This window comes from Erigeron canadensis, chromosome 9, assembly GCF_010389155.1.
Source record: "Erigeron canadensis isolate Cc75 chromosome 9, C_canadensis_v1, whole genome shotgun sequence".
NCBI classification, from domain to species: domain Eukaryota; kingdom Viridiplantae; phylum Streptophyta; class Magnoliopsida; order Asterales; family Asteraceae; genus Erigeron; species Erigeron canadensis.
In genome coordinates this window covers 8,570,281-8,583,468 of record NC_057769.1, presented here as the reverse complement: position 1 = coordinate 8,583,468, position 13,188 = coordinate 8,570,281, and the positions used below count along the sequence as shown (strand labels likewise).

Below are 13,188 nucleotides of genomic sequence, written 5' to 3'. Positions count from 1 at the left end.
TGACCCTGATCATCGTTCATGCACCAATAAGGCTTTGAATAGGGTCTTTCACACCTCAAACGTACACGAAAGTAGTAAAGTACACAAAATGATGAATTGATGATCAACGATGTCAACCAAGCACGCCACACAGTCCCTAGAGGCACCGTTAATTTCCTTTTCCTGGTTGAAATGCATACAAGACATATGAATAGATGTATGTACATTTTTTCATAAATCAAACAACCGCAACCATACCCTATCGATCAATAGATGGCTGGGTACATTTATATACAATATTCAATTATTCATAAGTACTGAGAAATAGTGATAAAATGAGATATGCGGATCGGAGTGGTAAATATTTTATAAGGAAAACCTATGCTTACATAATTACATTCATATATGTATATAGCATACATATAATGATAAATTGTACAAAATTATGTAGGGGGTTTAACTGAATGCATGATACATACATGATGCGTGATACTCCGTATATATTAGGCTATACGGAATGAAGCAACTTCCCTAAGCGATCAACCGCTCGTCGCCCCTGAGTCGCCGCCCACACCATTCCACCTAGGCGATACACAAAATGAGCGATTCCCACATATCGCTTGCAAAATTCATTTTGATAAGACACATCCCACCAAAGTCCACATTTGGTACCATATTTTTTTGGATTTTAGTGGGTTTAATTATTAATATTAATAATTTAATTGCCACATGTGACAAAAGCTATCCCACCTTCCAGCCAACTCCACTCTCCATTTATTTCCCAGGCAACCCCGAATGCCACATGACGCGATGTGATGAAAGTAGCCCAACCCCTGGCAATACGACTCCGGATAGCCTTAGTAAACTTTACCGATCTTATGCCATAAGAACTAATAACGTAGACTTATTACTAATTAAAATTATTAATTTTAAAATTATTATTAATCAAAAAATAATCACATAGCTAAATTGCTATATATGAACACATTTTACACTCTTGTAGTATTGAAAATAACGATTGAATACTATACGAATGTTTTCTTCACTAATAAAAGAGTTTTATATAGAAAATCATAAATATAGCGTTGGTGTTATAGTTAATTTATATAGACATTGCATTAATTTATTGCACTATGATGTTTAGGCACATGTTCAGAAAATAGTTATATTCATTGTATGGCTTATTGATTTTTGAAGACAACGGGCACTGAAGTTTCGTAGCCACTTGTTTTTCTACTCATGTTGAGTAGTTGCTTAATGTTAACATGTCTTTCTATTGTTTCTATACGCGTATACGGTTTGTCGTATATATGAACTGATATGGATTTCAGCTACATCACTTGTATTACAAGTAACATTTGTTGTGATATAAAATTCATCAGGGTTGCCTTTTATTGAAAAAAAAAAGAAACATTTTATCTAATGTTTAAACAAATTAAATTCGATCTTGGCTTAATATACTTTTTTGCACCCTTAGTAGCTGTAGTATTGGCAGTACCATATGGAGGCAAGAGGGCCAATGTCCTCTTCAAAATTTAAATTTTATCATGTATTTTAAAAAATTTCATGAATTTTTAATTTTTTTTTTCTATAGATTTTAACATTTTATTTCTTTTTAAATTTCTTAGATTGTTGATAAATTGATATGATTTAAAGGCCCAAAAATAACTCGGGTTTTGATCCAAATATGCATCTCATTATAGGCCCAACAATCACCAAACCTAACTATATATATGCACATATACATCCAACAATCGCAGCCATCTTTCACTTACAAAACCTAATCCCAAAACAGAGCTAAAATAATGATGAATACATATGAGGCTCTTCGTTAATTATCACGAATAATTTATTATTATCGTTTGAGATTGGCGTTTGTTTTTGTTATTATTATTACTCTTATTATTAATTCTATTTATTATTTTAAATCAAATTTTATTCTGGTGTGTGTCGACTTATTGATGTGGTGATGGGCCAATGAGGACATATATTGCCATGAGTGTTAAGGACAAATAAATAAATTGCGCAATCCATGTTGTTTTCAACATGGAGTCCTTAATGCGAAGAAGAATGTGGCAACATGCTAATCTGAGGCCTTTTCTTTTTTCTTTTCGATTGTTTTCTCACTTTAACTAATATTGCAGTAGTTTATACAATTTAATCTTAAGAAATAGTTGTAAAAGTATTCGTACTACTTATTGTTAATATCTAAGTTATAAAAGGAAGAGAGAAAAAACTACTAAACGAAAACTTAGGAGTCCACATTGATAATCCGAAAATCACATTAAAAGTTTAAACCGTTGTTGATGGGTAGGCAAGGAACAGTGAGGATTTTCTTTGGTGGCTATTTTTGAACTTAAACGGAGAATATTTTCCTTGCATTCATTCTGTGACTTTTGATTTTGAACTTCTTGCATTTGAATCTGGGATTACATGTTCGGGAACTTATTATAAAAAGGATGATGATTCATTATTTTTCTATATAACCAAATATGCAAACATTTGATTGACAATACTTTTGACAATATCTAGTACTTTGCTAGATAACCTTTCTAAAAAAAAAAGATAAAACAATTAATTGACAATAAGTCTACGTACAATATCCGCCTCTACAATCAGCTTTAAAATTAATTTGCCCATGCTGAAAATAAATTGATACCACACAGAATAATTCATATCCATTTTCTACCTTTTTATTCTCAGTTTTTTAAATATGGTTACCCAGGTAAAATTACGTAATGGAAAAATCACAACACAATTAGAACTTCAGAAGAAAAATGTCGGGGTACAGGGTTAGTCTTGTATACATTGACTAACAAACGAACAAACATTACATACCATGTGTGAAAATGCAAGGTTTTTTTTAATCCAACGTCTAACAGTAAAACAAGTCATACAATTTCCACAATGCACCCTTTGATACAAACTTTGAACAATATCTATTGTGGACTACAAGGATTCAAAATCACCAACTGCGAATATATTAGAGCAAGGCGTCACCAAATATCTGATCATGTTACAATTGATGCATATTTACAATCCACGAAGAAAAAGAAACCATCCAAGATAAAACAAACTTGAGGCCAAATTGCACTCAGGCAAAGAATATACTGCAGACAACTCTAAAAAAAATCCAGCATTGCAGCTTTTTGCCAAAACCTGTATTCAAGTTTCACAAAAAAACATCATATTCATGCAACCTTTATGTAAGGCAAAGTATAACTTATGCCTAACTATCATGTATCCAGGACCAATTTCATACCGATTAACAAACCTACAAAATCAATAGAAAGTGAAGGACAACTTATACAACTTAAGAGCAATTGACATTTTTCTAACCATCTGCAAACAAACTCATCAATCTTGCGAAATGTCACAAGTAGATGTTTCAACTAGGGAAGATGAAAAGCTTTTAAAAGTTTAATTTCGTCATACTTTGACATTATTATGATCTCTTTTCTTACTCGGTTATTCCACAAGAACAATGATTTGTTTGCAACAAGAAACACAAGTAAAATGATTTGACAAGTTAGTCATTTATTATTTAGCCTTTCAGGCAAAAATAACTGCAAGAAAATGCAACATAACACGATACCCTTATTACCGATAGATTAATTTGGAAAAAGGAAAAATAATTTTGATGAACCTTGGATATCCATAACAAAAAAGAAAAAACCACGACCAAACACTCTTGACAGCTATTACATCTACCGACCCATTGAAAACCAAAGAGACCAAATGAAAAGACTAGTTGAACTAAGAATCGTTTAACCAATACATGTAAATGCACTTTTCGTCACTATTTAATGCAACATATTTGCCATTTCTTACCAAACTATGAACTTTGTAAACCATTTAGTGCAACAAAATGCATATCTTGGCAAGAAATGGTAAATTAAACAAAAATTATTAGAGTAAGTTAAATTAAATGGTTGAAAAAATACATTACGTATCAATTAAAAGAGACACATTGTTCCATTGGTCATCACTTGAAGTTCTGATAGACAACCAATGAATTGAATCAGGAAAATGATTCACCAGGCGACTAAATAGATGTTGAACTACTGTGGAAAAAAAAAAAAATCCATAATACCAAAGAAAGATATCTGGGCAAAGTTTAGGTGTAGTATAAGTGCAAAAAACATACCAGTTTGGTGGTCATTCACAAGCAATTTTGGTGTCAAAGCTGCTAAGACAGATAGCAAATGCCTGAAAGGCTGATAGTGGGTATTGATAATCCATTGTGAAAGTATGTTTGCCAACTTTTCCAAATTGGATAATCACATTATCATGTTCTCCATTCTCCAGAGAAGCAACCAGCTGAAAGTTTTTCACTGAAGCAACAGTGACCCGCCCATTAAAGTTCAAGCACCAGCATTGTAGTTGTTCATGCCACCTAGGTGCCTTGTTCTTCAAAATCAGCATCGACTCCTTCTGAGCAGCCAATGATGACCCAGGTTGGGAATTATCTATACGGGCAGATTTTGATCTGAAAAAGGGGAGAGATGAAAAAGAATCCACATGGTTAAGAAGGAATTCGGTTTGCGTAGGAGCCGTTCCTCCTGGACCCATAGCACTTTCAGGGATTGCATTCATGACACACTGCATCCTTCTTGGACCCCTATATTTTACATAACATGACTATTGTTACCAACCATTAAATTAAATCAAGATAAGATGGAACAAAATTAAACCAACATAACACAAAATTTATGCTCACGTGCTCTAATTGTCTTTTAGAGATGGAAATTCAGGTGGGTGAATTAGAATGTTATCTGACCATACACAGCAATAATAACTGGAGAATATAGTCTTATTTGGATTATAAACCAGACTATAGAAGTGGTTACAAATCACATAAGAAAGTCTCCAAATGTATTTTAATTTATATACCACATATGTTCTCTGCCTTGTTGTGTGAGTTCCCACCAAAACCATCAATCATAACGATAAGGAGCCTAGAAATGTACTGACTGCTTGGTGTAAAATTCTGGAAACTAATATTGTGTGTTGTGTGATCATTGGCCACACTGGCATCATCTTCCTAAAGAGTAATGCGTCAAATATGAATATGTCCAGATAGGTTCTTCAGGTGGTTTATGCGAAACACTTCTTATCCAAATTCTTTAAAAATAATGAGTATGTTAAATATGCTTACAAAAGTAAATTACCTTATAAAGGTTTTTCTAAATCGTGTTAAAATAACTTTATCATGCAAGATCTTTCAACTATGTGTCTAAGTATGGTTTTCACCTTTTCAAGGGGAACCCAGGGGTATTTAATGCACTCCTAATATGTGCCCTTACAACACATATTACACATTTCCTTTCAATAATATTCTATCTCCGGTTTAACACATTGGAAATAAACATAAGCCATATTGGCCCATTCACAAGGTAACAGTTAAAAATCACTATTGATATACACTTGATAGTAGGTTGGGATGTGATTTTGAGACAAGCCTACATTTCATAATTTTGAATTCTATACCTATCAACCAAACACCCATAAAACATTGCCTAACTCTTCAACCAAATAACATCTAAAAGAGTGTAGTATATAATTTAAAGCTGATATTATACCTGGACCCCAACACATTCAGCTCATATGATATGTTTGACACCGGGTAGTTTCCAGCAGGAACCCTTGGTGACACTCGTTTCATACTCCCTGGCTTGAAGGTACGATATTTTGTAGCCAAAGCTCCACCCTCAGATGGTTGTGCATCATAGACGGTAAACTTTGTCCCAAGGAAGTTTGATCTGTCAAAACGGTTTGGTAAAAATATAGTAAGAAATTAATAAAACTGATTCAGTTATTGGTGGTGAGCTTACCTTAACTTTCCTATGTACGTGCTGCTCCCTTTTGATACATCTTCGGCATTTAGAGAGATTATATAATCTGTGCATGTAGCGCGTCTATACTTTTTTGCAGCAAGAAGGAACTTCCCATCATCATTTGATGCTGCCAATGAGTCATTATTAGATGTAATCACGAACTTAGATGAATTATTAAAGAATTACTAAGCAATAGAGTTATAAAATTAAAAGATAAGATTTCTAATTGGGTTAGCTAACAATAAAATAATCACACTCTGTCATTCCGTAGTTTAATAGAAAGAATAACGGATATAAGTGTGACACTTGGCTTAAAAATTTAAAAGTATTAAGAAGTATGTTTAAATATAAGTTTAATACAAGCTCAGATAGTTAAGTATATATTCTATTGATTAAAACCTTGTTAGTGGTAGGAGGAGGGTGTAAGGAGTAAAATATTAGAAGGTTAGAAGACTAGTTCAATAATTTTGTCTAACAAAAGCTCATAATCATGATTTATAATTTCTCTTTCAATTGGTTCCTCAACTAGATTATCAACCTCCATGATCACAATCAGATTGGAGATGAATATATTGTAGATCAATAGGTTGGCCAATGGCATATAGTATATTTATCAACAATTAAAAACATTATAACTTATAGAAGATGCTATATCTAATATCTGTAACTTTATAAGTTGAATTGAGCAGCCATTTTTGAGAATTAAAGAATTAAAGAGAATAGTAATGATATGAGTACCAAAGTATAATTAGGATTATTATGTCACCTTGATTCAAACTGAGATACAGATGATATGTTTGAGCACTTCTGTTCCGCTTTATGAAGCATTGTATTAGAGATCCCCTTGCACCAGGCTAGAAACAAGTAATAAAGAACTTCAGTGATAATTGCTAAAAGCTATACATCAACTTACAGAAATCTTTAACTGACTGAAAAAAGTCCCTCTTGGATGGTCAAAAGCATCCAAATGATATATAAACGAGGACCACATGGCCATACTTACTGTAAGTCACGAATGTTTTAAAGGTCAAAAAGTTATCTCAAGGAAGCCACAATTCACTAAGATTTATTTATAGTCAAATTCTGTAATAAGACTCCACATCACCCAAATACATTTCTCTTGGTCATTCTTTTACCATACAAAATATAAAGAAGCACTACACTTTCTTTTATGAACTAACAAAAGCTCCGGCTACAAGCTACCAGCTCCAGCTATAAACTAGCTTTGCCAAACATACCCATAGACGCAAAACTTATTTGCCTACACATACCAATGATGGAACCATGAACTACTTGATAAACTTTGCACACAAACAAGGGAAAACAAACTACACAACTGCGGATTCATGGTTAACAACCCTAAACTGTAAAACATACCCATAGACGCACAACATAAAAGCCCACACATACCAATGATGGAACCATGAACGACTTGATTAACTATGCACACAAACATGGGAAAACAAACTACACAACTGCGGATTCATGGTTAACAACCCTAAACTGATAGGTAGATAAGGTGATTTGACTTAATTCCGCTGTCTAAAATAGTGAAAACAAGTGTAAAGGGAGTCAAGACTAACAATCTCATAGATGTGAATAATGTGAGGAAACCTGGTCAAAATTGAACTGCAATGACTTGCTAAACCTTTGATGAAATTGCAACATGATCATTGGCTAGAAAGGTCCAAGTGTTAAATAATAAATATTTTCAGTTGTATTAGCTATCTACAAAAGTACTACTGGCATAACTTAGAATAAGACTCAACAATGCTTATACTGTATGCAATTTGTTTAACCATGTCAAATATCACATCTAGATTTCTACTTTTCTGCTATCATTACCACAAGTGAGTACCAATATTAACACTAAAAACACAAACTTAATACAAGTCAATCCATGACCAATCATTCTTTACTTAAAAATAATAAAGATAAGTGTTTGGACATGTATTCAACTTTAGTTGAAAGTCTATTGTATGCATAAAGCTTAGCTTGTTTCATTCGTGTATATACAACTTTCAGATATTGCAATTGTATGTATGCGGTGATACTTTTGCTGACGTGACATCCATATTAGTTGTCATGTCGTTAAAAAATACCACCAAATACTACAACAACAATATCCGAAAGTTAGATACACACAATATATGAATTTACAACATATACTATAGATTTTGGGCTATAATTAGATACATTTCCAAGAACTTAACACCCTAAATAATAACCACCCATAAGCTTTGAACTAAACCCTCATTTCATCTATCGTCATTGTACCAAACTTAACCTATAATCCTTTTTACACTTAACCACGGAAACGCTAAATAAACAAAGCAAAAGTATACACAAACAACATAAATCTAAAACAAAACCTGCTTAAGCGAAATGGGAAAGGTCAATTTGCCCGAAAATTCAGGATTTTTAACAAGTTCCTTGATAATGTCTCTCCAATTCCTACAAACACCACCACATGAAACCACATTCTTACGATCAGGCCACGCGCATTCAGACGCCTCGATTCTCATCAACACGTCGCGTAAAAGCTCCGGCGGCATATTCGCCCAACTACTCTGCTTCAACCCATCAACAGCAATCACTGCTGATCCATTACAATCTCCCATACCTCTTTGTGACCTTGATCTTAACCCGAACCCTTTTCGAGAAATGCTGCCTAACTCTCCCTTCATATCTTGAATTATACTCTTAAACGACATTGTTTCTTTTATATATTATATAATTAAAATTAATATATAGATATATGTATACAACTACACATACAGAAGAATATAATCATGGGTTTTGTTCTGTCATTAGTGAACTGTTTCATACCCATTTAAAACGAAGACATTTTTAAGGATGTTTGGAACATAAATTAATTGTGTTTTTTAGGTTTAATTTAAGGTAGAGTGATTAGAAGATAAGATTAGTTATGGCCGGGATTTAGGTTTTAGGAGTGTGGTGTGTTTGGGTTTATAAGTTTGTAGTTGGTTAAAGTGAAAGCTTAGTGGGTGGCATCTTTTTTGGCCTGCAAAATGGACCCGGTTCCTGTTTGGAGTATCCAAGTAATGGCTCCATTGGCTTTGCACCGTATTCATTTCCATATTCCTTTTATCCTTTATGCTCCAAAGTCAAATCTAATTCGAAATCGGAAATGGGACAGGTACTATTAAACCCGAACCCGAACCCAATAAAAAATATAGTACCCAAACCCGACCTGATACCCATCGGGGATGTTATCGAGGCATCCTATTGGGTCTAATGGTTCGCCCAAACCCGACCCGACACCCGATAGCCGTTAAGATACCTGAAGCCCGACCCGAATTCATTTGTAAAAATAAAAGAAAATCACGTAGTCCATCACGAGTGTGGAATTTTTGGCATTTCAAACTACTTACTTTTGTTTATAAAAATACTCACATCATAGCAATATTCGTGCACATGATGTGATCAAAAATCCAAATCTCCACATAATTGTATAACGGATGATAATCCATGCTCCATACAATTATAAACTTCAAAATTACACATAAGTTATTCAGTAAACAATCAAAAAACAATTTTCATGTAAAGAACAATCATCGGTTGAGCTTGATTTGAAAAGTTCTCAAAGGTTCTCACAAAAAAAAATTTCTCAAAATAACTTTACCCTATATATATATATATACATTTTATAATTTCTTGTTTATAAAAATACAATTCAAGGTATATTCCATGATGCTTTAAGTATGGTCCATGAATGTGGAACTTCTGTCATTTTATACTACTTTATTTGATTACGAGATTGTAAAACTATGCTGCTTTAGGTAACATATATACAGATGTTATATATAGATATAATTTCACCCTATCGGGTTCGGTTCGGGTCGGGTTAGACATGTCCCGGTCCCTGCCCCGAAACCCGACTCGTGCCCCGTTAAGCTCGCCCAGACCCGATCCGAAATTTTCAGGTATCGGGTTTCCCCACCGGCTTCGGATTTTATTGCCATCCCTAAATTGGACCTAAAAAAATACGTGAATTTTCAACTTTTTAACCAACCAATCTATCAACATCATCATTTTGGGTCGAGCTAGGGTTTGAATTTTGAGTCAATCGGGGCGCTTAGGCATAGGCCGAGATGAAGAAATGACCAAGGTCGAATTTTTAAAGGGGCAAAACTGTTTAAGTTTTTTTAAAAAGGTTTTTAATTTGTTTTTTAATCGGCTCAATTGTTTAAGCCCATTACAAATTTTAACAATTACTCAAAAAGTTAAGCCGTATAATTTAGCTCACATGAAAAACTCTACTCGATAAAAAAATTGTATTTTATTCAATCAAGGAAGCGGAAACTACTCTGATGTGCCCTTTAGTAGACCCTAGCGAGTGATTATAAGGTTGTATATGCTATATGTACATTGTATCTTACATCTTTTTTAGTTTGGAGATCCTAGTGACCGAGTACGAAGTCTTAGTTGATCAAAATATTTGTAATAAAGAATGCTTAGAGAATAGTAAGATCACTTCAAAATCTGCCACATCCGTAACGGATGGTACCTTTATCAATGGTGTTACTAATAAGCAGGGTGAGTATGGATCGGTTTGGTTCGGTTTTTGGCTAAAACCGAAACCATAACTGATCAATTCGGTTTTTAGAAAACCCAATCCATTGGATTCGGTTTTTGTTCGGTTCGATTTGTAGGTTTTTTGGTTCGGTTTGGATCGGTTTCGGTTTTTGTTCGGTTTTTTTTATAATTTTTTTTTAACTTTTTTGTTTATTATGTTATAAATTTAATTTTCAGTTGTTAACAAAATAAATTATGATATAGAAATTAAAATATAAAGATGTTTTTTATGAACTAATTATATTTTTTAGGTGTTAAAATTGATATGACTTTTATAAAACGAATTGATTTTCTTGTACGTTTTCATCTAAACATACAATTTATATAGATTTGTATACTAAAAAGACAAAAAGTTTAAATATATTAACATATTTACAAATTATAAGTAATAAATTTAAATGAAATATGATATAAATATTAAATAATTAATATATAATTGATTCGGTTCTTGATCGGTTTTTTGGCATATGAAGCCGAAACCCGAACCGATCCGTTCGGTTTTTAGAAAACAAAAATCAAACCAATGGATTTTGTTCGGTTTTCGGTTTTTTCGATTTAGTTTTGTCGGTTTTTTGGCATATGAAACCGAAACCCAAACCGATCCGTTCGGTTTTTAGAAAACAAAAACCAAACCAATGGATTTCGTTCGGTTTTCAGTTTTGTCGGTTTTTTTCGGTTTTTGCTCACCCTTACTAATAAGCATCATCAAAATAATAAAAGTAAATCCAAGTTTTGGCAGCAACATAAATGCCACATTACTACAGGTCTTTAAACGTAAATGAAATAGCCAAAACATAAGGTTAATGGGAAGTCTAAGCATTCAAAAGTCTTTGCTAGTCTTCTTTATTCATTCTATCCATCTCACCAAGCCAATCTTCTCCTAGCTCAAGCTTGGTTGTGTGTAGGCGGTCGTAGACCATAGATGGTGTCCTCACACCCGACATGATGGGTAAACCATAAGGTGGTCCATCAGTGTCGTTAAGGAATTGAAAAAGTCATTTTCAACTGAATAAACCGTTTATGCCTTTCTGCAATGATGGTTAGTTACTCCACCCGGAATACTCAAACGTAACTATGCCATGGGAGGTATCATGATTCCCGAACCACGTGACTACGTACGCACCAGCCCCGAGGAGCTAGCACGGGTTAAGCTTAACACAAGACTTTACATATTGCTCGAGACTTTTAATCTTTATATTCTAAGCTAATCACATATCATCATTTACTTTAAGGCCCTTAACGTGCACGTGAACATGACAATCCTAATCAAAGGACTAGTGACTATGTGATCAAGCCACACATGCAATCATATGACATATGTTTCATCATTTCATAGTCACATAACATAATCATCTCATCATTTCATGCGTATATACTTAATTCATACCTTTGCAACCTGCATAAGCATGTTATACATCTCAAATGGTAAGTATCATATCCCATAGTAGCCTCCCATAATCACCCATAAACGTATAAACATATATACATGTCCATTTGGGAAGTTTACTTATGAAAATCTTATTTTGTTGTACCATCAGGTGACAAAAGATGTTATCTTATCTTGGTATAGCTTAATAACGTGTTAAGTATGTCTTACTGTGCTTGATTAGTGCTCATGACAATCTAGAATAAGTATAGAATCAAGAAACTAACTTAAACGAGGATTTATTGACTTATAGGATCTTCATAAGTCGTATGGATACTTGTTTGTTACTTAACCCCTATTTTAAACCTTAAAAGTTGGAAAGACACTTTATGAGTCTCATGCATCGGCCATGAGTCGCATATGAGCAAACAGTAGCAAACATAAATCGACCATGAACAGTTTATGAGTCTTATACCTTTTTATGAGTCTCATATTTGCAAAAGGAAAAACATAAATTGAACTCGATCAGGTCATGAGTCTCATACCCTTTTATGAGTCTCATATTAGCAAACAGTGGGAAAACATAATCGACAATTATCAGTTTATTAGTCTCATCCCCTTGTTTGAGTCTCATATACTGTAGCTTTGAACAAACCTTCGGTTTTACAAACCCTTTACAACCTTAACACCCATTAACGACCCGGAGACTTACAATTAACATCTTTTATTATACAATTGATGACTTTAATCCATCAAAGGATCCCTTAACCATTTACAAACATTACCCACTCCATTGATCACCAGAATGACTGGAAATAGGTAACGAAATTGTAATGATCTCTTCCCAACCCTAAGACCAGGAACAAGATCCATATGATCGACTCATAAGATCACAAAACAAAGCGAAATCACCTATATTACCTGTAGATGATCAAGAGGATGAGAGATCTTAGCAAAACTTGCTCGAAATACCAAGAAACGGAAGAATTTGATGAAGGATTGCTATGGAAGAGGGAAGGGGGAGGCTATGGGGTCTCACTCACGTAATGGTGCAGATGAATGACAATTAGGGATGCCTAAATACCACTTAACCCCTGGCCATCACTCTAAAGTTCTATTTTAGGTCCCTTGACTTATAAACGTTACTTTCATAGCTTAACTTTCCTACCGGGAGTCTTAACGATCTAACAAGCACTTAACGTTCATACTTTACTTTGAATTACTTTCATTTAAATCATATTAATCATATCATATTAAACACATAAGCATTTAATCAAATAATCCCATATAGGGCACATAAACTTAACAAACCTAACGTTAACTAACGGAATAGTCAAATAGTCAAACTTGAAAAGTTTGGGATGTTACATTACATTACTAAAATCATTAAAAACAATTACATTACAT

General features: G+C 33.7%; 1 protein-coding gene across 1 annotated transcript; it reads right to left on the bottom strand.

Moving 5' to 3' along the window:
• Nucleotides 1-2,940: 2,940 nt before the first annotated feature.
• On the bottom strand, nucleotides 2,941-8,789 carry LOC122581508 (tubby-like F-box protein 3). Its single transcript, XM_043753739.1, has 6 exons — nucleotides 8,189-8,789; nucleotides 6,583-6,670; nucleotides 5,814-5,943; nucleotides 5,562-5,741; nucleotides 4,127-4,600; nucleotides 2,941-3,138 (listed from the first exon to the last, which is right to left on the bottom strand). The coding sequence occupies exons 1-5, from the start codon at nucleotides 8,528-8,530 to the stop codon at nucleotides 4,138-4,140; spliced, it is 1,203 nt and encodes a 400-aa protein (XP_043609674.1). The 5' UTR covers nucleotides 8,531-8,789; the 3' UTR covers nucleotides 2,941-3,138; nucleotides 4,127-4,137.
• Between the last annotated feature and the right edge of the window lie 4,399 nt (nucleotides 8,790-13,188).

What these genes read in the sequence shown, in the direction of transcription:
- LOC122581508 (XM_043753739.1), bottom strand. Translation starts at nt 8,530, where the DNA reads ATGTCGTTTAAGAGTATAATTCAAGATATGAAGGGAGAGTTAGGCAGC. An exon ending in TTCCCATTTCGCTTAAGCAG is followed by an intron (nt 6,671 to 8,188) that starts GTTTTGTTTTAG and finishes ACTTGTTTCTAG; the next exon opens with CCTGGTGCAAGGGGATCTCT. An exon ending in ACGTACATAGGAAAGTTAAG is followed by an intron (nt 5,742 to 5,813) that starts GTAAGCTCACCA and finishes CCGTTTTGACAG; the next exon opens with ATCAAACTTCCTTGGGACAA.